Consider the following 21,702-nt stretch of genomic DNA (forward strand, 5'->3'; position numbering starts at 1 on the left):
AACACAGTGGCACACTCAGGGGGAAGTGGGCACAGACCAGAAGAGGATATACCATCTGTTGTTGAGAACCCAGAAACTAGCAGTGTGTCTCACCTCACATAGTCCCTCACCTTGGAATACTGCCATTTAAGTAGCACATTGCCGAGTTTATTTACCAGCTCCGTTCTTATCCTACATAGAGATTCCTCAAACAATTGTGTGTGGTTTCCAAGACTCATCTGCATTGCCCTGGGGTGGTTAGTCATCCCTTTTCATGACTGCATAATATTCTGGATAGTTTCTTTTTCCCAAGTGCAGTGCTCCTGGGTGGCAGCTGGCCCCTGCTGTGCAGAGTCCCCAAGTAGTCTATTACTTGAAAACTTTCCAAAGGATGCCTTAAAAAGATTCATAAAGAGGAGCTAGGGCCATAGCTCAGTGGTGGAGCACTTGCCTAGCATGTGTGAGGCACTGGGTTTGATCCTCAGCACCACATTAAAATAAAGGTATTGGGTCCATCTACAGCTAAGAATTTATAAGTATTCACTACAACGGTGTATGGGAGTCGTCCAGTCAGGGTCGTTGTTCTCAGAGGCCCCAGGTTCACTTGAGAGCGAGTAGCCCCAGCAGGGGAGCTGCCTGCACCTCGTCTCGACTGGGGCTACTTGGGCTGCATGAGGTGCCACGGGACCCCTGCGGCTTCTGACCACGCCCAGGCTGCTGAGCCTGTCCAGTGCTGGAATGCCGGCAGGGCTAGAGGTTCTGAGCCTGGCCGACTGCCTAGACCTCCTTGTGGGAAGGAGCGTTCTTGACTTCCAGAGAGTTTCCCGTGACTGGAGGCACAGAAGACCTCTCACTGACGCAGCTATCGGACAAGACTGGACTGCAGGTGGCACTTTCCCCAGCGTGGCACTCGCTCAGGCCAGGAGGAAGAGGGGCTCTCCTCCTGTGCCCTCAGTCTGTCCTCCTGTCCGTGGGGTGGGGTGGTCTGCATGAGAAAGACCGTCAGAGCCACACAGTGGCCCAGCCTGGAGCTCGAGGCAGACGGAGTAGGAGTGAGATGCCCTTCCGACCTCCTCGCTCATTCTTGGCACCTACCCAGAGGCCAGAAAGGATCACTGGGAATTCGTGGGGACTGTCACTCCTGCCTGCCCCCGTCACCGTGGCACCGAGGCCCTGCTGGAGCCCCCGTGACCCCGGGCTTCGCCTGCCTGGGCCGGGTTTGGGCTGGCACCTGTCAGGTGTGACCCTCTGCTGGAGTTTTGTGGCTGTGGCTGTTGCTCTCGAGTCTAGGGTGTGGCTTGGAGCTGTGTCCCTGATGCTCGTCTGCAGAAAGCACAGACATGCTGAGGTGGCCTCCAGGGGGCCACCCTGGGCCCCCTGCCGCCCTGCACTCCTGCTGGCCCTCCGCCTGGCACTGGGTTGGCCCCTGTTCTTGCTCGGCATGGCGCAGGCCCTGGCCCCCCAGGCTCCCAGAGGTGGGCACACAGGAAGCTAGAGGCCCTGAAGCAGTGACCCAGACGGTTCCCGGAGAAGGCAGTGGCCTCCTTGTGAGGGACAAGGCTGAGGACTCTACACAGCAGACCCAGGCCTGGCCAAGCTTTGGCCCAGCTCTTTGCAAGCTGTGCCCAGGCAACCTGACCTCTCTGTGCCTCTCTCCCCAAACTGCGAGATGAGAGATGGTGTCGGTGGGTTGTCCACAGCCAAGCAGAAGAGTTACACCAGGCTCAGCCCAGGCTCCGACTGGGAGAGTGTCTTTGCGTAAATGCATCCTTTTGATCCATGTCATAAAAGAAAAGCATGAAAGTCCGTTAGCACTAAGAGCCATGCCCAGCAGATCACAGGGAGGTCGTATGCTGGGGATGAGCCCGCACCTGCGCAGGCTAGGGAGTGCGAGCACCGAGCTGTACCCCGGGCTTTTCATTTCATTGTGAGACAGGGGTCTAACTAAGTTGCCCAGGCTGGCCTTGAACTTGTGAGCCTCCTGCCTCAGCCTCCTGCTTGGGGTTATCAATGTGGCCACCACACCTGGCAGGAGTGTCATTATTTATTTATATTTTTTGCATGATTTCCTAAATCAACAGAGGTTTATTCAGGAAGTAGAGACCCATTCAGGGGAGAAAGTGGGCTGTCTAGATGGGAAGTCCCGCCTTGGGCCGGGCAATGCTATAGAGGGCTGCAGCTGGGGCTGGACTGCAGGTGGCCCAGGGTGGAGCTCTGAGCTTCCTCCTTCCACGGGGCATGCTCCAAGGGCGCGTCGCTCAAGACTCACAGCTCTGGTCCCTGCTTCTCCTGGCTCCTGGGCGGTTCCTTTGAGACTTAGTATATATCTTTTTTCATCCTAGATTTTTATCTTATCCCCCCAGAAACTTTGCACCCTTAGTCTTAAGGCTGTGAGAGGTGATGATCTTTCTTTCTTCCCCTTGGCACTGGAGATCTGACCTAAGGGCACTTCTCCACTGGCCACACCCCCAGCCCATTTTGTTTTTTTCATTTTGAGACAGGGTCTCGCTACGTGGCTGAGGCTGGCCTTGAACTTGTGGTCCTCCTGCCTCAGCCTCCTAGCTGCTGGGATTCAAGCATGTGCACCGAGCCTGGCTAAACATCGGTCTTCTGTGGCTGCTTCAGGCTGGCAGGGGGTGATGGCCGTGCCTAGTCAGGGATCAGAAGTCTCCTCCTTCACTCTTCTGAAGGAGGCAGATGCTGGCCTCAAGTATGGGACTCTTGCCATCTTCTGAACATGGAGCTGGGATGATCATTTGCCAGTCCTCCCCACCCACCCAGGGTCACCGGTGGCCAGATCTCTGCAAAGTCAGTGCCTGTGAAGGTCCTGTGCAGGTCCCCAGGAGATGCCATAGAGAAGAGTCGTCTTTGGAGAAAGGTCTGAGGAGTCGCCAGAGGGAAGGGGGAGCTAGACTTGGGACCATGGGTTTCTTCACTTACCTGATGGAAGAGAATTTCAGCAGGATTTCAAAGGCGCAGACAGAGGCTCCCTGAGGAAGTGATGCGTTCAGGGGAGAATGTGGCCACCTTGAGACTGAGGCTGGGGTGGCCCTGCTGTCCACTGCATTCAGCAGAGCTGGTGGCCTGCCACAGTGCTTGGAGCACACCCAGCCCTCCAAGGGAGCACGTGGGCCAGGGTGAAGGGAGGAGAGATGGGTAAGCAAGGGATGAGAGTGGGAGCCAGGCAGAGAGACAGCCAGAGTTCACTTGTCAGAGCTGACAGATAAGGGCCCTCTCTGTGGGGGAGGGCGAACAGGCTTGGGTTCTGGGACTTTTATGGGGGAGGCTCGGCAGTCAGAGCCGGGTGGTCCTAATGAGGGTTGGTATGAGGGAGTGGTGAGCCTTTCTCAGAAAGGTCCTTGGGCAGGAAAGCAAAACTTTTCTCTTAAAATGGCGGCCGTCGCTTAAGATGGCCATCCAGATGCTGAGCAAGGACCTGATGCAGGGCAGGGCAGTCCCAGTGCAGCGGTGTCAGGACCCGCTGCCCTCCACAGGACCTCTGGTCCCCAGGCCCCTAAAGGCAGACTGTGGAACAGGGCTCCCTGCCACGCCAGCCGAGAGGCGCTGAGTCCAGAGGCCTCCACCACGAGACCTCTCGAATTTTAAAAATGTGCTTAGAAACAAACAAACGGCAAACACTGCCTGTGGGCAGGGGTGTAGCTGAGGTGGAGGGCTGGCCTAGCATGCTGGAGGCCCGAGGTTCAGACCCAGTGCCACAAACCAGGCGAAGACCACGGAGAGCCTCAAGCACATCCAGAGCAGGCAGAACAGCAGGGTCCCTGGTTCACGAGCGCCACGGCACTGGGTCCCACCCACCTGCCTGGTGATCCCCTCGTTTCACCCACCACCCACTCCAGTGCGATCACTTTTCAGGTCAGACTTCATCATGTCTGGCTTGGGGTCAGCCAGCTTTCTGCCTCTGAGACTCAAGTACCTGGAAAGGTTCTCCTTGGCGCCCAGTGTCCGAGTTTCTGACCGGGGCAGTTGGCCCTGTGGCTTTGGGCCGGTGTGGCTCAGGACTTCGTGGTGGGAGCACAGGGCAGAGGAGGGAAGGCAGGCTCCACTCTCCCTCCGAGGGCACACTGCAGCAGAAGACCTTGCAGTGGGACCTCTGGAAGTCCACACCTCTCAGTGGCACCCCAGCGAGGACGCCTGTGGGGAGCCCCTGACCCTCTGCATCTGATCAGGCTCAGCTCCCCGCGCTCCTGTGAGGGGACGTGTGTCCTGAGGCTCTCTGCCGATTCTGTCCCTGGGATCAGCGTGTGGGGGGACTGCGTGTCGCTTCCTCTTTGCTGTGTGGTAGCATTCCCTGTGAGTGTCCCCATGCGGTCCCACTCTCAGCTGGAGAGCGTTCCAGGGGCCGGGCTCGGGGCCTGTCAGTTCAGCACCTGGAGAGAGCGGCTGAGCACTGGTCTGTTGGATCGCGAGAGGCCAAGCTGTTCTGCAAAGTGGTGTGCCGCGGGCAGTCCCTTCAGCCGTGCCCCTGACCGTCTCGTACCTGCTGTCTCCCCTTAGTGGCCGTTGGCTCCTCCCTCCTGGCCTGTCACTGGGCCTGGCCACTGTCCGTCTCCCGAGCCTCTCCCTGCCTGTGAAGGGGCTGGCAGCCTGCCCAGCTCTGGGCGCCCTGCACTGTTCCCTGCCACCTGCCGCCAACCCCTCTTTGTCCTGCAGATGGTGCAGTCGCTGGGCTTTGCCATCTACCGCGCGCTGGACTGGGGCCTGGATGAGAGCGAGGAGCGCGAGCTCAGCCCACAGCTGGAGCGGCTCATCGACCTCATGGCCAACAGCGACTGCGAGGACAGCGGCTGTGGGGCGGCGGACGAGGGCTACGGGGGTCCAGAGGAGGAGGAGGAGGTTGCAGACGGTGGCCCCCGGGCCGTGCGCACCTTCTCCCAGGCCATGCGGCTCTGCGCTGCGCGCCTGACCGACCCTCGGGGCGCGCAGGCCCACTACCAGGCTGTGTGTCGCGCACTCTTTGTGGAGACGCTGGAGCTACAGGCCTTCCTCGCCAGGGTCCGCGAGGCCAAGGAGGTGAGCGGTGAGCTGGGGAACACAGTGCTCAAGGTGGGGCCCGCGGATGGCCGGACCCCAAGGGGATCTGGTGGGTGACTAGTGGGTACCTTGCCCCTCGGGCGGGAATGCCCCAGCTGCTCTGGGCTGCGTGCTGACGCCTCATACATGCTGGCCAGGTTTTCGGAGAAGGGAACCAAGGCCTAGGGAGGCAGCAACTGGCTTCTAGCCTCTGCCCGAGCCTCGTTCCTGGTGCCTTGTTCCTGGTGCCTTAAGCCAGCTGCCATGATTCTGTGGGGGAGTCCCGCTTGCTGCCCCCACCTGCTCCCCAGGTCCCAGGTTCTTCTGAAGACAATGCCAGTGGCAGCCCCTTCCCACCACTCGGAACCACACAGATCCTTCAAGTGGGGTGGGTGGGCAGTTGTGTGGGGGTACCTGTGGGTGTGTGCTGTGCCTGGCCTTGCTCTCCAGGTACCCCTCTAAGGTTGGGCCCATTTTGCAGGTGGGCAGATGCAGATTCTGGGAGGCTGGATCCCTGCCGGGAGCTGCAGAGCCAATATAGGGCAGGGCTGGTCTCCCTGGGCTCCCAAGCCACCCTTCTCCTCTGGGGTGTCCTGATTCCCCCTGGACCTCAGGGATGGTGTGCAGTCTGCTCTCCCAGCTCTCAGCCCCTCCTGGAGGAGTTGCTGCTGTTCAGAGGGAGCTGATGGGTTTGTTTGGCAGTCTCCTAAGTGCAGGGACCCTAGGCCCATCAGCTTTCCACGGAGGAGAGAGGGGTCCCTGCAGAGGTCAGAGACATTGGCTGCACTCCTTTGCTTAGGTGATTGAAGGTATTTGGGGAGTTAACTGGTATGGTCCCTGACTCCACCCTCACCTTTTTGGGTGCTCTTTCCTTCTAATACAGAGGGGTTCTTGGTAGCTTCACTGACCCATGGGTCCTAAGAAGAGGCTTGGGCTGCCAGCCTCCCCTGCAGCTCTCACATGCCGAGATGGGGAGGTGGCCAGCCGTGCCCAGTACCTGTGGTCATCCCACCTTCTCTCCAGCGCTTCCTTGACATCTTAGGGGTTTTCTCCCATGAACTCCACAGACAGTTGGTGGTCCTGATGCTTTCATCCTTCTTTGAACTTGGTCTGTGTCTTGTTGCTCAGGTTCTCACCCAGACAGCAAGGCTCCTGTTTTAGCAGGAACACACAGCTCTGTGTGTCGAGCCATTGGCCTGAAGTTCAGGGAACTGGTGGTAGGGGGCACAGAGACCAGGTCCCTCGGTGGGGTGCAGCTGTGCTAGTCTAGGCGGGCATTTTGGAGAGAAGCAGCCTGCTCAGGACGGGAGAGCCACCCTCTTGCCCTTTGCCACTGGGGCTGGCCAGGTCCCACGTGGGGACTGCTATTAGAATGGCGTGCCTGGTGCTTCTGTGAGCTGGCAGTACTTCCTCGAGTGTCTCAGAGCCATTTGGCAAGTAGTTTGGGGTGCAGCCAGGGTGACCGGTTCTGCCTGGGTCAAGAGTGGCTGTGGGCTGAAGGCAGATGCTGCTCCAGGACAGGGGAGTCAGAGCAGTCAGGCTGCCACTGGGATGCAGGCAACCGAGGCAGGTACTCCAGCAGCCTTCCCCAAATTCTCAGCACACGACAGTCACCGACAGTCCCTGAGGCCATGATGTTTCCTGGCCCTCACCATGATGTTGGCATTCTTCCTGGTTTGGGAATGACCCTCCCGGGACCTGCTGGCAACCACACTGGCCTGCACCCACCACCACCTGCTCAAACAGTTGGAGGACCTACCTGTGCCACGTTGCGGGAGGTCCAGCTGCAGGTTCTGAGGCGCTGGGTTCCATGTGGCCTCCTGTGGGGATCGTGGTGGAGAAGCAGCTGTGAATGTCTCAGGAGAATGCGTGGGCCATCGCTGGCCAAGGTGCCCCTGAGGAGGTGTTGTGCGCACTGAGGTCTGGGCCAAAGTGGGGAGCCCCTCACAGATGGGGGCTCCCACCCCTGCCACACCTCCCTGGGGTGTGTGGGTAAGACGGGAGGAGGTGCCACATGGGCACTAGGTTCTCACCAGCCCCTGCCCAGGAGGAGCCCCCTAGAGCTGACGGACAGGTACCTGTGTGGTTCCGAGGTGGAGAGCATGCTGCTCCCAGACATCTTCCTGAGCCCCACAGCCGGGGTCAGGACTCCACAGGCCCCCTTTCAGCTGGTGAGCAGTGGCCGTGTGGTGAGGAAGCCCGGGTCCCGTGTCTGCCCCCTCCCACCTTCTCTGGACTAACCAGATGTGTGCTCTCAGATGCTGGAGAAGCTGGGGGCGGATGAGCCTCAGGTGGAGAGGCCGCTGGCGGAGCTGGACAACCTGGGACACACAGACTGGGTAAGACAGGAGACTCGCCCCAGGGCTGGGCCGGAGGCTGCACGGGCTGAGGGCCCTGTCTGTCTCTGGGGCAGGCCCGGCTGTGGGTCCAGCTCATGCGGGAGCTGCGCCACGGGGTGAAACTCAAGAAGGTGCAGGAGCAAGAGTTCAACCCCCTGCCCACCGAGTTCCAGCTCACCCCCTTCGAGATGCTGATGCAGGACATCCGCGCCAGGAACTACCAGCTGCGCAAGGTCATGGTGAGCGCCGAGCTCCTGCCCGCCTCTGCTGGAGGCCCTGCACCTTAGGCTGAGCACTGAGCCCTTACCGCACCCAGATCCTGAATAAGGCAGGTGTGGCCCTCGAGCCCCACAGCTCAATGTTGTGTTGGGGACACAGTGTGACACAGAAGATGGGGAATACGGGGATGGCCCGGGAAGCCTGGAACTGAGGCTGCGGGGCTATTCCACTTAAGGAGCACCCAGCAGCCCTTGCATGGGCTGATGCCACTCTTGGAATTTTATGATTATTATCAATTTTACTGCTGAGCCACATCCCCAGCACCATTTATTTATTCATTCATTCATTCATTTATTTTGAGAGTTCCGCTAAGTTGCTTAGGGCCTCACTAATTTGCAAGGCTGGCTTTGAACTTGTGATCCTCCTGCTTCAGCCTCCCTAGCTGCTGGAATTACAGGCGTGTACCACAGCACCCAGCTACTCTTAGAATTTTAAATGAACAAGTTCATTCATTCCTGTGACAACCCTTTGAGGTGGGTACTAGCTCCTTTCTAGAAGAATCCCAGGTACAGAGACATCAAATGGCTGGGCTTAGAGTGTGAGTACTGGAGGTTGTAGCTGACCACCTGCTGTGTATCAGTCCCAGAGACAGCTTGGTCCCAGGGAGCCGATGCCATCAGAGGCAGGTCAGAAATGAAGGCCAGGCTGTGGTCAGGGGCTGAGTGAGCCCTCCCAGTCACCAGCAGACAACCCCTACGAACTCAGGTTAGCCCTGGTCTGAGCTTGGGCTTCTTTGCGGCAGGTCGATGGGGACATCCCTCCACGAGTGAAGAAGGATGCACATGAGCTTATCCTGGACTTCATCCGCTCCCGGCCTCCGCTGAAGCAGGTGCCAATGCTGTGCCTCCTGCAGGGCGTTCCAGAACCTGGTGCTGTCCTGTGTCTCACCTGCAAGGGGGACCTGAGCGTACCTCTGCTGAGCCACGGGGTGGGCTCTGCTCCCTGTCTCCTGGCTGGAAGGTTGGGCATGGGCCCCGGGCCTCCGTCCTTCTGGAAGAATTGTGCTGGTCACCTCACCCCATGCCTGTTGCAGGCAGAGCTCTTTTGGGGTAGCACTCCTTCCTGGAGAGCCAAGAGTTAGCGCCATGTCTTCTGTGAACCTTGAGTATCTCCCCACTCCTGAGCGTCCCCGTCGCTGTCTAAGTCCCTCCTACCTCGTGCCTCGTCCTCTTTGCAGGTCTCCGAGAGAAGGCTGCGCCCGTTGCCACAGAAGCAGAGGACCCTGCATGAGAAGATCCTGGAAGAAATCAAGCAGGAGCGGAGGCTGCGCCCTGTGGGGGACCAGCGCTTGGGCACCCGTGGTGAGCAAGGGGAGGGGTGATGGGAGAAGAGACCCCACGTGGCCCTGGATGAAGTCCCCCACTTCCCCTGGTCACGCCACAAATCAGGAGTCGCTGTCGGCTCCACGAGAGCTCCGGGGCAGAGGACGTCCCATTTGTAGTATGGCCTTGTGAAGTTCAGGCGCCCGGACTGTACTCTGGGTTTTGGCCTGACTTTGTACTTTTGGCTATGATGAATTTCAACGATTAGGCAGAAAACAAAATAAAACTGAAGTTTTGGGGTCTGGGAGAATCAGGCATTTATTCAGATGTCTGAGACCTGATCTTCCCGGTAAGAGTGGAGACAATCTGCAGTCCCTGTACTCTGTCTCTGAGAGGCTAGCCTGCACTGCCCCTCAGGTTGGGTGTCCAATTCGTTAGTGGCTGACCCGCCCTCAGGCTCCCAAACCCTGTCTCCAGGGCTGGCCGCACGTGTCCTGTGCGCCTCCTCCCCACTCACGTCCCACTGCCTGGCCTCCTGCCTCCCAGGGTTCGGCTCTCTGCCCTGTATCCTCAGTGCCTGTTCTGGGGATGTCAAGTCCACGTCCTGCATCAACCTGTCCGTTCCCGATGCTGGGAGCAGTGTGCAGCGCTCCCGTCCCCGAGTCCTGCTCAAGGCACCCACCTTGGCTGAGATGGAGGAGATGACCACATCTGAGGTCAGAGCCCACAGAGACTCCTGAGGACCAGAGGGGGCCACAGTGCTCAGCTGGGTGGGGCATCCACTGCCAGGGCTACTGGCCAGTGGTGGCAGGGGGGCTTAGGACCCTTATCCCGTCTTGGCAGCTCAGAAGTATCTTTGGGATGCTGGGACAGTGGCCTTGGACCACTTCTTCCCACAGCAAAAAAAGGCTGAGAATCGATGTGACCCATCATCTGGGGCCAGAAGGCTAATGGGTCCCTGGTTGATAAGAAAAGCTGTCACTCTGCTGCCCTCTGATCACAGCCCTCCCCTTCCCAAGAGGACAGGAGATGACTCCTGTGGTGGTCCTCTTGGTGGGCTCAGCTTTCCCCTGTACATCTCTCCGGGGCTTTCCAAAGACCTCAGGGGAGGGTTGGGTTTTTAAGGCACTTGCTATGAACTTTCCAGTAGACGGGAAGCCCCGCAGTGGGCAGAGGACCGTCTAGGGTGTCTGTGGACCTAGTAGCACCCCTGGGTCCGGTGCCTCGGTCAGGGATGGGCAGGGCACTGGGAGCATCGTGGCCAGGGCAGGGCTCTATCTGACGTGTCTGCAGGAAGAAGAGTCTCCCTGTGGGGAGGTGGCGCTGAAACGGGACCGCTCTTTTTCGGAGCATGACCTGGCCCAGCTCCGGAGTGAAATGGCCTCTGGCCTGCAGCCAGCCACACAGCCCCCAGGAGGGACGGAGCCACCCCGGCCCCGAGCAGGCAGCGTGCACACCTGGAAACCCAGCACCCGAGACCAGGGCAAGTGCTGCTCCCACCTGCTGCCTGACCTTCCCCTCAGATCTGCCCAGGGCAGCTCAGTCCCGTGCCGTCCTGAGCAGGCAGCTCCCGAGGGTGCAGGAGCTGCTGCTTGCGATGAGACCTTCAGTCTCCCACTGACACCCCCTTTCTCACTTGAGGACATTTTCATTTACTATAAAACATTTCCTCAAGAACTCGATTCTCCAGCCTCACTGTATCTCAGGGCGGCTGACCCACACAGGGAAGCTGCCTGGCCAGACACTAGCCAGCTCCCCGTCCTCTCTGTGGACAGGAGCAGGAGTCCCTCGCAGGCATGTGGGTCGTTCCACGGTTCCTTTCCCGCTGGAGCACACAGAGCATCGGATGGTGCTTGCTGGCCATGCAGGGTTAGTTCTTCTGATAGCTGTCCGGTAGCAGGTTGTCAGCCCCCAGGGATGGCCAGGCCTCTTTGTTGCCTGCATGGTCCCCTGAGCAGCCCTGCAGCCTTCTGGCCACTCTCGGGACAACCCATGGGTCCTGATGATTCCCTTTCCGGGTCGGAGGCTGGGCCAGCTGTCCCTTTTCCTCCTGCCCTGGAGCCTGCAGCATACTTGTGGGCCGGGGACCCTCCTTGTGTGTGCCTGTCAGTGCTCAGACTGCCTGCTGCACCGTGGGTGCTTAATGTGGGCTTGTCATGGGGCTCTGAAGAGCATGGACCCTGGTACAGGTCCCCACCTGGGTGACATGCTGTCTACTTGGCTCAACTTGATCATCCTAGCCCACAGAGGCACCTAGCACCCCTTCATCCTCAGCCCTCCAACCAGCACTCCGCCAGGTGACCCTCACAGGCCTGTGTTCTTTCAGGTTCCTGTCCTGTGAGTGTCCAGTCCCAGCCAGATCCCAGCTCCCCCCAGCTCAGCAGCCTGAGCTCAGCAGACGGACTTGGGGCTTCTGCACCAGATGCCAGGCACCTGTGGTTGGTGAGTGGTGCTCCTTTGGGGACCTCTTGGGTGAATCTCTATGATGTCTGAACACCAGCTGGTGCTAGGGAGACCCAGGCTGCATTCCTGGGCTCTGGCTGGGTCTGGCCTTGTCCCTGAAGCCTGGGGTTGTACTGCTGGTGCTGTCTGGGAGATTGGTCTTTGCTGCCCCCTGCTGGGCACATTGGCACTGTGACCCCAAGGGTCGAGTGTGTGAGTTGAGGCAGCTGTGAGCCCTTCTGGGTAACCCCTGTGCTGAGGGACGTTGTGGTAGAGAGGAGACCCTAACCTGGCCAAGATTTCCATGGTTCTCGGTCTATCAGCAGAGACCAAGTCTGATGCAGGGGGCTGCAGAGATTCTGCCTACCCCTGTCCTGAGGCCCCGCCCCCAGACCTGTCAACATATGATTCTGTCAAGCGAGGTGACAGGAATGCACGGAGCTTCAGAGGCACTCAGGCAGGTGGAGGGGTGCTAGGTGTGGTTGGCAGCAAGACCCCCCTCTGAGAATGGGTGTGGAAATGCTTTGAAAAGTGTTCTGTGTGAAAGGAAGGCAGTGCTGTTGATTTTAACTGGAAGGTGATCCTTGCCCCTTCGGGGTTAGTTATCTGTCCCTGCATTAACATTCCTTCTCTAGCTGCACATGCCCGTAACCCCAGCCATGGGAGGCTCAGGCAGGAGGATTGCAAGTCAAAGCCCGTCTTAGCAACTTAGTGAGACCCTGTCTCAAAATAAAAAGTAAAAAGTGCTGGGGATGTGATTCCCTCAACTAGGGAGGCTAAGAGCGTTGGGTTCGATTCCTGGTACCAAAGTTTTTTAAAATAAACAAACAAATCAATCAATAAACGGGTAAGCGTGACTTAGCATGTGCAAGGCCCTGGGTTCCATCTCTAGTACCCTACTCCCCAAACAGTTATCCCCATTTGGTTTTTTAAAAATTAACATTTAGGGGCTAGGGTTGTGGCTCAGTGGTAGAATACTTGTCTAGCACACATAAGGCACTGGGTTTGATCCTCAGTACCACAGAAAAATGAAATAAAGATTGTTTGTCTGCCTACAACTAAAAAATAAATATTTTTTAAAAAATTATGGGCTGGGTTGTGGCTCAGCGGTAGAGTGCTTGCCTAGCACATGTGAGGCCCTAGGTTCAATCCTCAGCACCACATAAAAACAAATAAGCAAAATGAAGGTATAAAAAAGTTAACATTTATTGTCAGGTGTGAGGGCTACTCCTGTAATCCCAGGTGAGGCAGGAGGAGCGCAGTTCAAGGCCAGCCTAGATGAGGTGCACACACCTGTAATCCCATCAAGTCAGAAGGCTGAGACAAGAGGGTCACAAATTCAAGGCCGGCCAGCCTCAGCCATTTAGTGAGGCCATAAGCATCCTAGCAAGACCTGCCTCAAAGTAAAACATAAAAAGAGCTGGGGATGTGACTCAGTGGTTAAGCATATCTGGTTTCAGTGCCACATACATACACATATATTTTTTTTAATAAAAAAAGGCACAGTAGTGCACACCCGTAATCCCAGCAACTAGGGAGGCTGAGACAGGAGGATCGTGAGCTCAAAGCCATCTTCAGCAATGGTGAGGCACTAAGCAACTCAGTGAGACCCTGTCTCCAAATAAAATACAAAATAGGGCTGCGGATGTGGCTCAGTGGTCCAGTGCCCCTGAATTCCATCCCTGGTATCCCCACCAAAAAATAAAAATTAAAATTAAAGGGCTAGGATGTAGTTCAGTGGTAGAGCATTCCTGGGTTCAATCCCTAGTACATGCCCCCCTCCAAAAAAAAATAAGAAAAAAAAATCAATATTTGTTATTCCTTAAAGCTTCTGAATTCTGGATCCTGAAGCAGCCCAGCAGGGCCCTGGCTGTGTCTTCCAAGCTGGTAGTTGGGTTGTCAGCAGGGGCTGCAGTGTCATTGAAGGCTGTCTGGGGGCTGCAGGAGCTGCTGCCCAGGCAGCTTCTCTCACGCTAGGGGTATGCCACTCAGAGCCTTGGGGGCCATGAGCATCGTCACCACGTGGTGGCTGCATCCCCCAAGCAAGTGGACCAAGAGAGAGCCAGGTGCAAGCTGCAGTGTATTTGACAATCAGGTCTCAGACACGCTTCCACCATTCACTGCACGTGAGTCACCAAATCCAGCCTGTTCCCAAGGGGAGAAGAACTGAGAACCACTTCTTGGTCCAGGAATCAGAGACATGTTTTAAAATTCAGCTTTGACATTCTGGAAGTGCTTCTGGAAAGTCTGACTATCGACATCAGAGCTGGTGGCTGCCAGGCTAGCTGTGGCACACGGTGCCCCCCTGCCTGCAGGCCACCACGGTTGATCTGACAGCAGAACTCCTGGCCACGGCAATGGCACAGAGCTGGACCCAAAGCCAGAGGCTCTAGGCCAGGTGGACAAGAAAGCAGGGTCCAGATCCTCTCCCCTGCCACGAGGCCCCACACGGACGGCCTGCTGAAGACCCAGACCTGACGCCCTCCCAGCTCTGTCTCTGGCACTCACAGCCTGGGCCCTGGGAACACCGCTGGCATTTTGAGCTCTGTGTGCCCAGCACCAGGCTATGGGCTTTATATATGTTACCTCAAAGGAGCTGAAATCCACCCCATGTACAGAGGAGTGAAGCTCAGTGAGGTCCACAACGAGTTCCGGGCTGAGCACTGGGAGGTAGCACCAGGCTTACTCCGTGCCATGCTGGATGGACAGGGCACCTACTGCGTGGTCAGTGCAGAGGAAAGAGAGCTCAGTTTGGAGACTCCCAAGGGGAGGAAGATTTGAAATGGACTCTGGCAGTCTTTTGCGGGGAGGGGGTACCTGGGATGGAATTCAGGGGCACTCGACCACTGAGTCACATCCTCAGCCCTATTTTGTATTTTATTTAGAGAGAGGGCTGAGTTGCTTAGTGCCTTTCTCTGGTTGAGGCTGGCTTTGAACTTGCAATCCTCCTGCCTCAGCCTCCCGAGTCTCTGGGATGATGGGCGGGCACCACAGCCAGTCCTCTGGTGGTCTTGATCGGCCCAGGGTGTGTGTTTTCAGGCAGCTGGGGAGCTGGGGAGCACGGGCAGCCAAGGGTGGGGCCAGAGAGCTGGAGAGCCAGCAGGGGAGTCTTGCTGCAGCAAAGCCTCCTCAGAGAGGGCGGGAGCTGTCTGCCTTCAGAAAGCCACAAGAGTGCTTGGCCCCAGGGAAGGGAGGCAGCTGGCGGGGCCCAGCTCTTGGGCTGAGTGAGCAGGACCCTCTGTGCAGGAGTTCCGCCACCCCGTGGAGAGCCTGGCCCTGACGGTGGAGGAGGTGGTGGGTGTGCGTCGTGTGCTGGTGAAGGCCGAGATGGAGAAGTTTGCCCAGGACAAGGAGCTCTTCAGCAGCCTGAAGAGGGGGAAGGTAGGGCCTCGGGACAGCTGAAGGCGGGATCTCTCCTGATGGGAGGTCAGGGGCAGGCCAGTGTGGGCAGGACCTTGGTGGGCCGTGCACACAGCTGAACCCCAGCGTGCCTTCCCTCACAGATCTGCTGCTGCTGCCGAGCCAAGTTCCCACTCTTCTCCTGGCCGCCCACCTGTCTCTTCTGCAAGAGGTGAGCCTTCGGTGCACCTGGCTACAAATTAACCAGGAGGAAGGGGAGTGGGCCTGCGGTGGGCGACCCACATGATAGTGGGATGTTCTGTCACATGCCATGGCTGTTGAGTCCTTGAGATTGGTCAGTGCCACTGAGGAGGTATTTTTCCTTTGCATCTATTATGGGTGGATCTGTGGGACTCAGCCTCCCCCCTTGGATTCCCACAGTGGGCTTCCTGGGCAGAGCAGGCAGGGGCTTCAGTGGAAAGAGGGACTTGTCTCTTGGGCACCGATTTCCTTCATGTGTTGTGGGAAGCTGCTCTTAGCCAGACACGCAGGAGCCCTCTGGGCAGGAGTCTGCCCTTGACTTGCTTGTTCGTGGTGGCTCTGTGGGCAGGTGGGTCGGCCCTGGACCCTCCTGTTTGCCTAGGAACTCTGTGGGCCTTTCTTCTCAGTAGCACCCTGCCCATGGTGTCGCCACGCCAGCCTTCCTGGAGGTCTGCACAGAGGTGTGAAGCAGCATCTCCTTGGCTTCTCGAGGCCAGGAGGACCACATGTGAGGGTCTCTCCTCCTCCCTCCGTGCTCCTCCCGGTGGCTAATGACCAGAAGATGGTAGTCTTGGGGAAAAGTAGGCTGAGGAATGGAATTTTGAGTTCTATTTAAATCACTTTAAACTTAAATAGCCAAGAGGCTCTGACTTTCAGCCCAGATGGGGTCACAGGCCCCTTCCAGCTGGAACAAGATGGCGGAATGGGAAGCGGTGGTTTTCAGGGTACTGGCAACACTCAGGAAGCATCTAGGTCTGGGGTGTGAGCCAGGACCTCCTCGGGGCGGGAGGCAAGGCTGAGCCTGGAGGGAGGACTGGCCGCGGAGTTCTCAGGGCACAGCCGCATAGAAGCCCCAGAGAAGTCTCCGTGAGCCGCTGGAGCAGAGGTGAAGGGGATGGCTGAAGCGAGGGACATCCGTCCTAAGGCAGGCCCTGGCAAGCAGCCCCCGGGCCCATCTGCTCCCCGCTGGCTCTGTGAGTAAAGCTAGGCGGAGCACACCCACAGCCACGCACTTACATTTCTCATTTAGCCACGTCTAAGAGGTTCACTGTCCTGCCCTTTACAGAAATGTCTGCTTCCCTGTGTCCTAAAGGTTCAGTGGAACGGCCAGGCAGGGTGGCACATACTGTAATCCTAGTGACTGGGGAAGCTGAGGCAGGAGGATCGCAAGTTCAAGGCCAGCCTGGGCGACTTAGCAAGGCTCAATGAAAAATAAAAATGAAAAGGGCTAGAGATGTCTCTCCATGGTAGAGCCCTCCTAGGCTCAATTCCCAGTACCACGTGGCAGGGGCACATGCAGACTTAAAGGAAAGTGATGGGCACTCAGGGCCAAGTGTCATGTCGGTGTCCACTAGCTACCGCTGGAGGGCCATGATTTTGGAGCATGGGGCGGAAAGGCAGGCGGGTCTTGCCACACAGGTGTAGAGCACGTCACTGGAGTTCAGCATTTCTCCAGGCCTGAGAGGTCATTATGGAAAGACCTGAAAGGACCAGACTGCTTCCAGATATCTTCATTGTTTCCCAGAACACAGCTGAAGAATGGGAATATCCGAGTGCCGTGCTGCCCACCTCCGATCCCAGCAACTGAGGCTGAGGCAGGAGGATCGCAAGTACCAGGGCCATAACATAAATAAAAGGAACAAAACATACGCAAGAAAAAAAGTGATTTGGTATCCCATCAGAGATTGCCAGGCAAACAAAAAATAAAAAAATAAAACAAAATTATTGACAACTGGGCTGGGGCTGGGGCTGGGGCTCAGCGGTAGCGTACTTGCCTGGCATGTGTGGGGCACTGGGTTCGATTCTCAGTACCACATATAAAAAAGAAATAAAATGAAGATCTATCAACAACTAAAACATTTTCTTAAAATTAATGATAATGTATTGTTGAGTTTTTGGTACTAGGGATTGCACCCAGGGGCCCTTTACCTCTAAACCGCATCCCCAGCCCTTTTTATTTTTTATTTTGAGACAGAGTCTTGCTAAGTTGCTTAGAGACTTACTAAGCTGATGAGGCTGGCCTCAAACTTGTGATGCTCCTACCTCAGCCTCCCGAGTTGCTGGAATTATAGGTGTACATCACTGTGTCTGGCTGTTGTTATCATTTTTTTAAAATATTTTTTTAGTTGTTGATGGACCTTTATTTATATATATCAAACTCAGTGCCTCACACATGCTAGGCATGTGCTCTACCACTGAGCTACAATCCCAGCCCCTGTTATCATTTTTTAATATGGTGCTAGGGATGGAACCCAAGGGCTGGCACATGCTAGGCAAATGCTCCAATACTGAGCCAAGTCTGCAGCCCCAACCCAGGGGTTTGTTGATGGAAAAATCAATGTAGGACATTCATTCCAGAGGACATAGCCCATTGTTCTAAAAAATGAGTCTGGATGATTTCTCTCACTATGGAGAAGAGATGTTGGTGTATCTTTATAGAACAGCTTACACAGTAGCTCACTTCCATTTGTAAAATATCATGTAGGTTTTGTTGTTTGTCTAGAAGAGTTTGGAGGATGAAGGCTGTATCGCTAACAGAGATCACCTCTGTGGGTGGGTAAATCGTAACTCTGATGTTTGAATCTTCTATGAGGAAACCTTTCCGTATAGCATTGGGCGCTGGACTAGAAGCGTGTTCAATGATGCTGGTAACGGAGCGTCTCAGCGAGAGGCCTGTGCTCAGACGGTGCTTCTCAGTGAGGCCGGTCTGGCACACCCCCGTATGGAAGGTGCATGAAGACTACAGCCAGATGCACCAGGAGCAAACTGAGGGGCTGAGGGGCCCTGGGTGGGAGACCAGGAGGAGGAGAGAAAGAGCCAGGAGTGAACCGTGAAAGCCCAGAGCCACCTGGCATCAGGCAGACTGCACGGGTAGTTGCAGGGTCTGGGGTGGGACACAGGGGCCTGGAGGCAGTCGTGCCTTCCTGGGCCTCTTCACTGCCTCTCTGTTCTCTTCCAGAGCCGTCTGCACTTCCTGTAGCGTGAAGGTGAGGACCTCCTAGGATCTGCAGGGTCTCTCCCAGCTGGGATGGGGCGTGTACCAGCGCTCCAGCCCCACAGGCACCTTGCCATCACTTCCTCCAGGCAGACCCTGCCCCACACTTCCCAAGCCTGCTAGGCTTTTTAGGAAGCAGTGAGCATTCCGTGTGAGGAGGTCGCCCCTCTTGAAGCCTCCTTCCTGGGAGTGCCTTCCCCCAGATCTGTTGTTGCGTTTGTGGCATGGTGACATGCAGTCTGCACCCAGGTGAACAGACAGTGTCGCTCAGAATCGTGTCCGTTGGCCTCAGCTTGGAAACAAGCCTGCTGAGGAGGGCCTCTGCCCACCTGTGTTCACACCCCCCTCACGATCCACCCCCGACAGTGCCAGCTTCCTCCCCCCAGTGTTGAACACCGGTTGTGTCCAGGGCTCACATTGCACCCTTCCTGGTATAAAGGGGTACAGTTCCCACTCCCAAGAAGTCCTCTCTCATTGAGCAGAAGACACTGTTGGGGTGTGACAGGAAGGAGGTCCTGTTGGGTGTGAAGCCAGAGTGCCTGTGGGGCCTGCCACGCCTCCCTCTGTTGCAGATGAAGATGCCTTCTAAGAAGTGTGCACACATCCCTGTCTACACACTGGGTTTTGAGAGTCCTCAGAGGGCACCCGCTGCCAAAACCGCGACGGCGCCAAGGCGAGACGTCTTCCAGTGTGTTCCCTGGCCTGGGTGCTGGTGTCTGTGGTGGTCAGGCTTCTGCAGGGACTTGGGAGCAGGAGCAGGGTTGGCCTCACCTTGTGTGAGGACGCGCCCTGGAGGTGTAGTTCAGATGGCTTTGGAGGGGTGGGGAGGCAGAGTGGTGAGATGGAAACTGAACTGGGGTGGTCAGGACCCAGAACTCCAGTTCCTGTCCAGAGCCCTGCTGGGATGCTTTTTGCTAGGCATGTGGCTTCCCCAAGTCTCTGTGGGTTTGTGGTGGTGAAGGGGAGGGGCAGGCAGCAGGAGAGCCTAGGGGACTGCAGGGGCCCCCAGGATGTGTGAGCCCTGCTGGCTCCCCAGCCTGACAGTCCTCCCTGGGTCCCCACCCGCCCCAGATCCCTGCAGGGGCCTCAGTGGCGAAGTGTGGAGGAGGAGTTCCCCCACATCTATGCCCACGGCTGCACCCTGAAGGACGTCTGCAGTGACTGCACCAGCTTCGTGGCCCACGTCGTGCGCTCCAGCCGCAAAAGTGTGGATGTTCTCAACGCCACACCGCGCCGCAGCCGCCAGACTCAGTCCCTCTACGTCCCCAGCAACAGGACTCTTGACTTCCAGTGATGGCCCAAGGTGGCCAGGCCTCCGGGAAGGGACCCTGGCTCCAGCCTGCTCCAGGCTGAGGCTCTGCTCCCAGTGCTGGGCCCGCTGCCCACCGTGCTCCTGAGCTGTGCATGGACATACACATACACAGATGCCTTTATATAATAAACACAGCCTATATATTTATACACATGGTTTCCTGGCCCCGTAGTTCTTTTGGGGCCAGGCTCCCTCCAAGACCCTGGCGGGGGTGTTTCCTTTCAGGACTCCTTGGAGGAGCAGGGAGGGGAAGGGGCAGGTTTTCTCACTGAGAAGGGAGGGCAGAGGCTCTAGATGGTCGGGCTGCAGGCCTCTGTTCCCGTTCTTGTCTCCACCTCGAGAGTGAGAACTGGCAGTTTCCCCTCCCTGGGAAGATGTCCAGGCTGGGATACGGCACCTTGGTTCCCAGGTGGAGCAGAGCACCCTGCCTGTCTCTGCTCTCCCCAGGGGGTGTGTGAGCCAGCTTTCCACAACTGTGACACATATCTGAGACAGACAACTTAAAAGCAGGAACAGTTTGTTCTGGGTCCTGGTTTCAGTCAATGGTTGCTTGGCCTGTGGAGAAGCAGCAGCATGGTGCGCAGCATGTGGCAGGGCAGAGCTGCTTACCTCCTGGTGGCCAGGGAGCAGAGTGAGAGGAGAGCGAGTCCTAACAGGTCCCCCAGCGAAGTCCCACTTCCTGAAGTTCCTACCATCTATTGATAGCATCACCCGCCTGGAACCAAACCTTCAACACCTTGCCTCTGGGGGGCGCCTGAGAGCCAGACTCCCCACCCACCTCCACCCCAGGTCTCCAGAGACAGGTGCCCGTCCCACCATGCAAAGTGCATTAAGTTGGTCTCCAAGAATCCCCTGGTCTCTACAGTCCCAGCATTCCTCACAAGTCCCAAGATGCTGCAGGTATGGCACACATGCCTGTGATCCCTGCTATTTGGGAGGCGAAGACTGGACAATGGCAAGTTCTAGGCCAACCTAGGCAACTAAGCGAGGCCATGTCTCAAAATAAAATAGCTTAGTGACAGAACATTGCCTAGTGCTTAGGATCCCCTGGGTTCAATCCTAGCAACACATGTACACATCCAAAGTTCTTCTGAGACTCGGGCAAACCTTTACTGTGAGCAGCTATTTAAAAACACAACAGACCTGGTTACATATGTCCAGTATGCCAGTGGTACAGGGTGAACTTTCCATTCTGAAAAGGAGGAGTAGGAGAAAACCACAGAGGGATCAGACCAAAGAAAGACCAAAACCCAGCAAGGCAAACACTGAGTCCTGTAGCTGCACGTCTGGACCTGGGGCATGCTGTGGGGGTGGGTGAGGCCCTAAAGGGTTTGGGCTTTGCCATCTGTAGTCCAGAGGGCCACTCTCTTGGGCTGGCTCTGCTTGCTGCCTGCATTTTCATTGGTAGATGAGCCATGCTCCTGGCATCTCTAACTTCTCTCGCAGCTTCACACCCTGCCCTCCTGGGGCTTCATGCTTGGGTCCCAACCCTGCCACACACTGTCCGGCCCCATCACTCTGAGCCTGTGGAGAAGCAGCAGCATGGTGCGCAGCATGTGGCAGGGCAGAGCTGCTTACCTCCTGGTGGCCAGGGAGCCATGCTTGTATTCTGCCTTCCTGCAATACCAGCATCACAAAGATGGTGCCAAGATCTGCCACCAGCTCAAACAGCAGCAGGGCCCACCTGGACCGTGTGGCCCTGTGTAAGCAGTGCACGCTCTCCTAGGAGTTTATTCCTTTACGGGCCCATTCCTGAGGCGCTCTCAAATATCTTTCCTGTTGTTCGGATGCAAATGCAAAGTACTTGTTTGTTTGTTTTGGTGCTGGGAATTAATTTAGGACCCTCCTACATGCTACCACTGAAATACAAGTCCAACCATTTCTTATTTTTAAATTTTGAGACAGGTCTCACTGAGTTGCTGAGCTGGTCTTGAACTTGCAGACTTTCTGCCTCAGCCTCCTCCCAGGTAGCTGGGATTACAAGTGTGCTTCTTTAACTTTTTTTTCCCCTAGTACTGGGAATTGAACCCAGAGGTGCTCTACCACTGAGCTACATCACTAGTCCTTTTTTTGTTTGTTTTGTGTTTTGAGACAGGGTATTGCTAATTTGCCCAGGCTGGCTTTGAACCTATAATATTCCTGGCTCAGCCTCTCAGGTTGCTGGGATTATAGGTGTGCACCACTGTGCCCAGCCTGGCATTTATTTATGTTAATGAATGAATTTTTGTGATACATGGGATTTAACCCAGGAGTGCTCTACCACTGAGCTACATCTCCAGCCTCCTTTTTAATTTTACCTTTTTGGGGCTTTTTTTTTTTCAGGGTAGGGGTACTGGGGATTGAACACAGGGGTGCTTTACCACTGAGCCATATCCCCAAACCTTTTCATTTATTTATTTTTTAAATTTTGAGACAGGATCTTAACGAAATTGTTGAGGGCCTCACTAAGTCTCCTGAGTCATG

At 56.5% G+C, this 21,702-nt stretch overlaps 1 protein-coding gene across 1 annotated transcript in view; it reads left to right on the plus strand.

Moving 5' to 3' along the window:
• The window catches only part of Spire2 (spire type actin nucleation factor 2), a 28,389-nt gene extending 9,001 nt beyond the window's left edge, over positions 1-19,388 (plus strand). The window contains exons 3-15 of the mRNA XM_027933109.3: positions 4,651-5,010; positions 7,269-7,349; positions 7,424-7,588; positions 8,371-8,457; positions 8,806-8,929; positions 9,437-9,606; positions 10,184-10,373; positions 11,217-11,332; positions 14,579-14,713; positions 14,836-14,903; positions 17,892-17,919; positions 18,500-18,615; positions 18,999-19,388. Coding sequence (XP_027788910.3) covers positions 4,651-5,010; positions 7,269-7,349; positions 7,424-7,588; positions 8,371-8,457; positions 8,806-8,929; positions 9,437-9,606; positions 10,184-10,373; positions 11,217-11,332; positions 14,579-14,713; positions 14,836-14,903; positions 17,892-17,919; positions 18,500-18,615; positions 18,999-19,221 — 1,863 coding nt within the window. The 3' untranslated portion in view covers positions 19,222-19,388. The remainder of the gene's footprint in view (positions 1-4,650; positions 5,011-7,268; positions 7,350-7,423; positions 7,589-8,370; positions 8,458-8,805; positions 8,930-9,436; positions 9,607-10,183; positions 10,374-11,216; positions 11,333-14,578; positions 14,714-14,835; positions 14,904-17,891; positions 17,920-18,499; positions 18,616-18,998) is intronic.
• Positions 19,389-21,702: the final 2,314 nt, after the last annotated feature.

The sequence above is a fragment of the Marmota flaviventris genome, chromosome 18 (genome assembly GCF_047511675.1).
Source record: "Marmota flaviventris isolate mMarFla1 chromosome 18, mMarFla1.hap1, whole genome shotgun sequence".
Taxonomy (NCBI): Eukaryota; Metazoa; Chordata; class Mammalia; order Rodentia; family Sciuridae; genus Marmota; species Marmota flaviventris.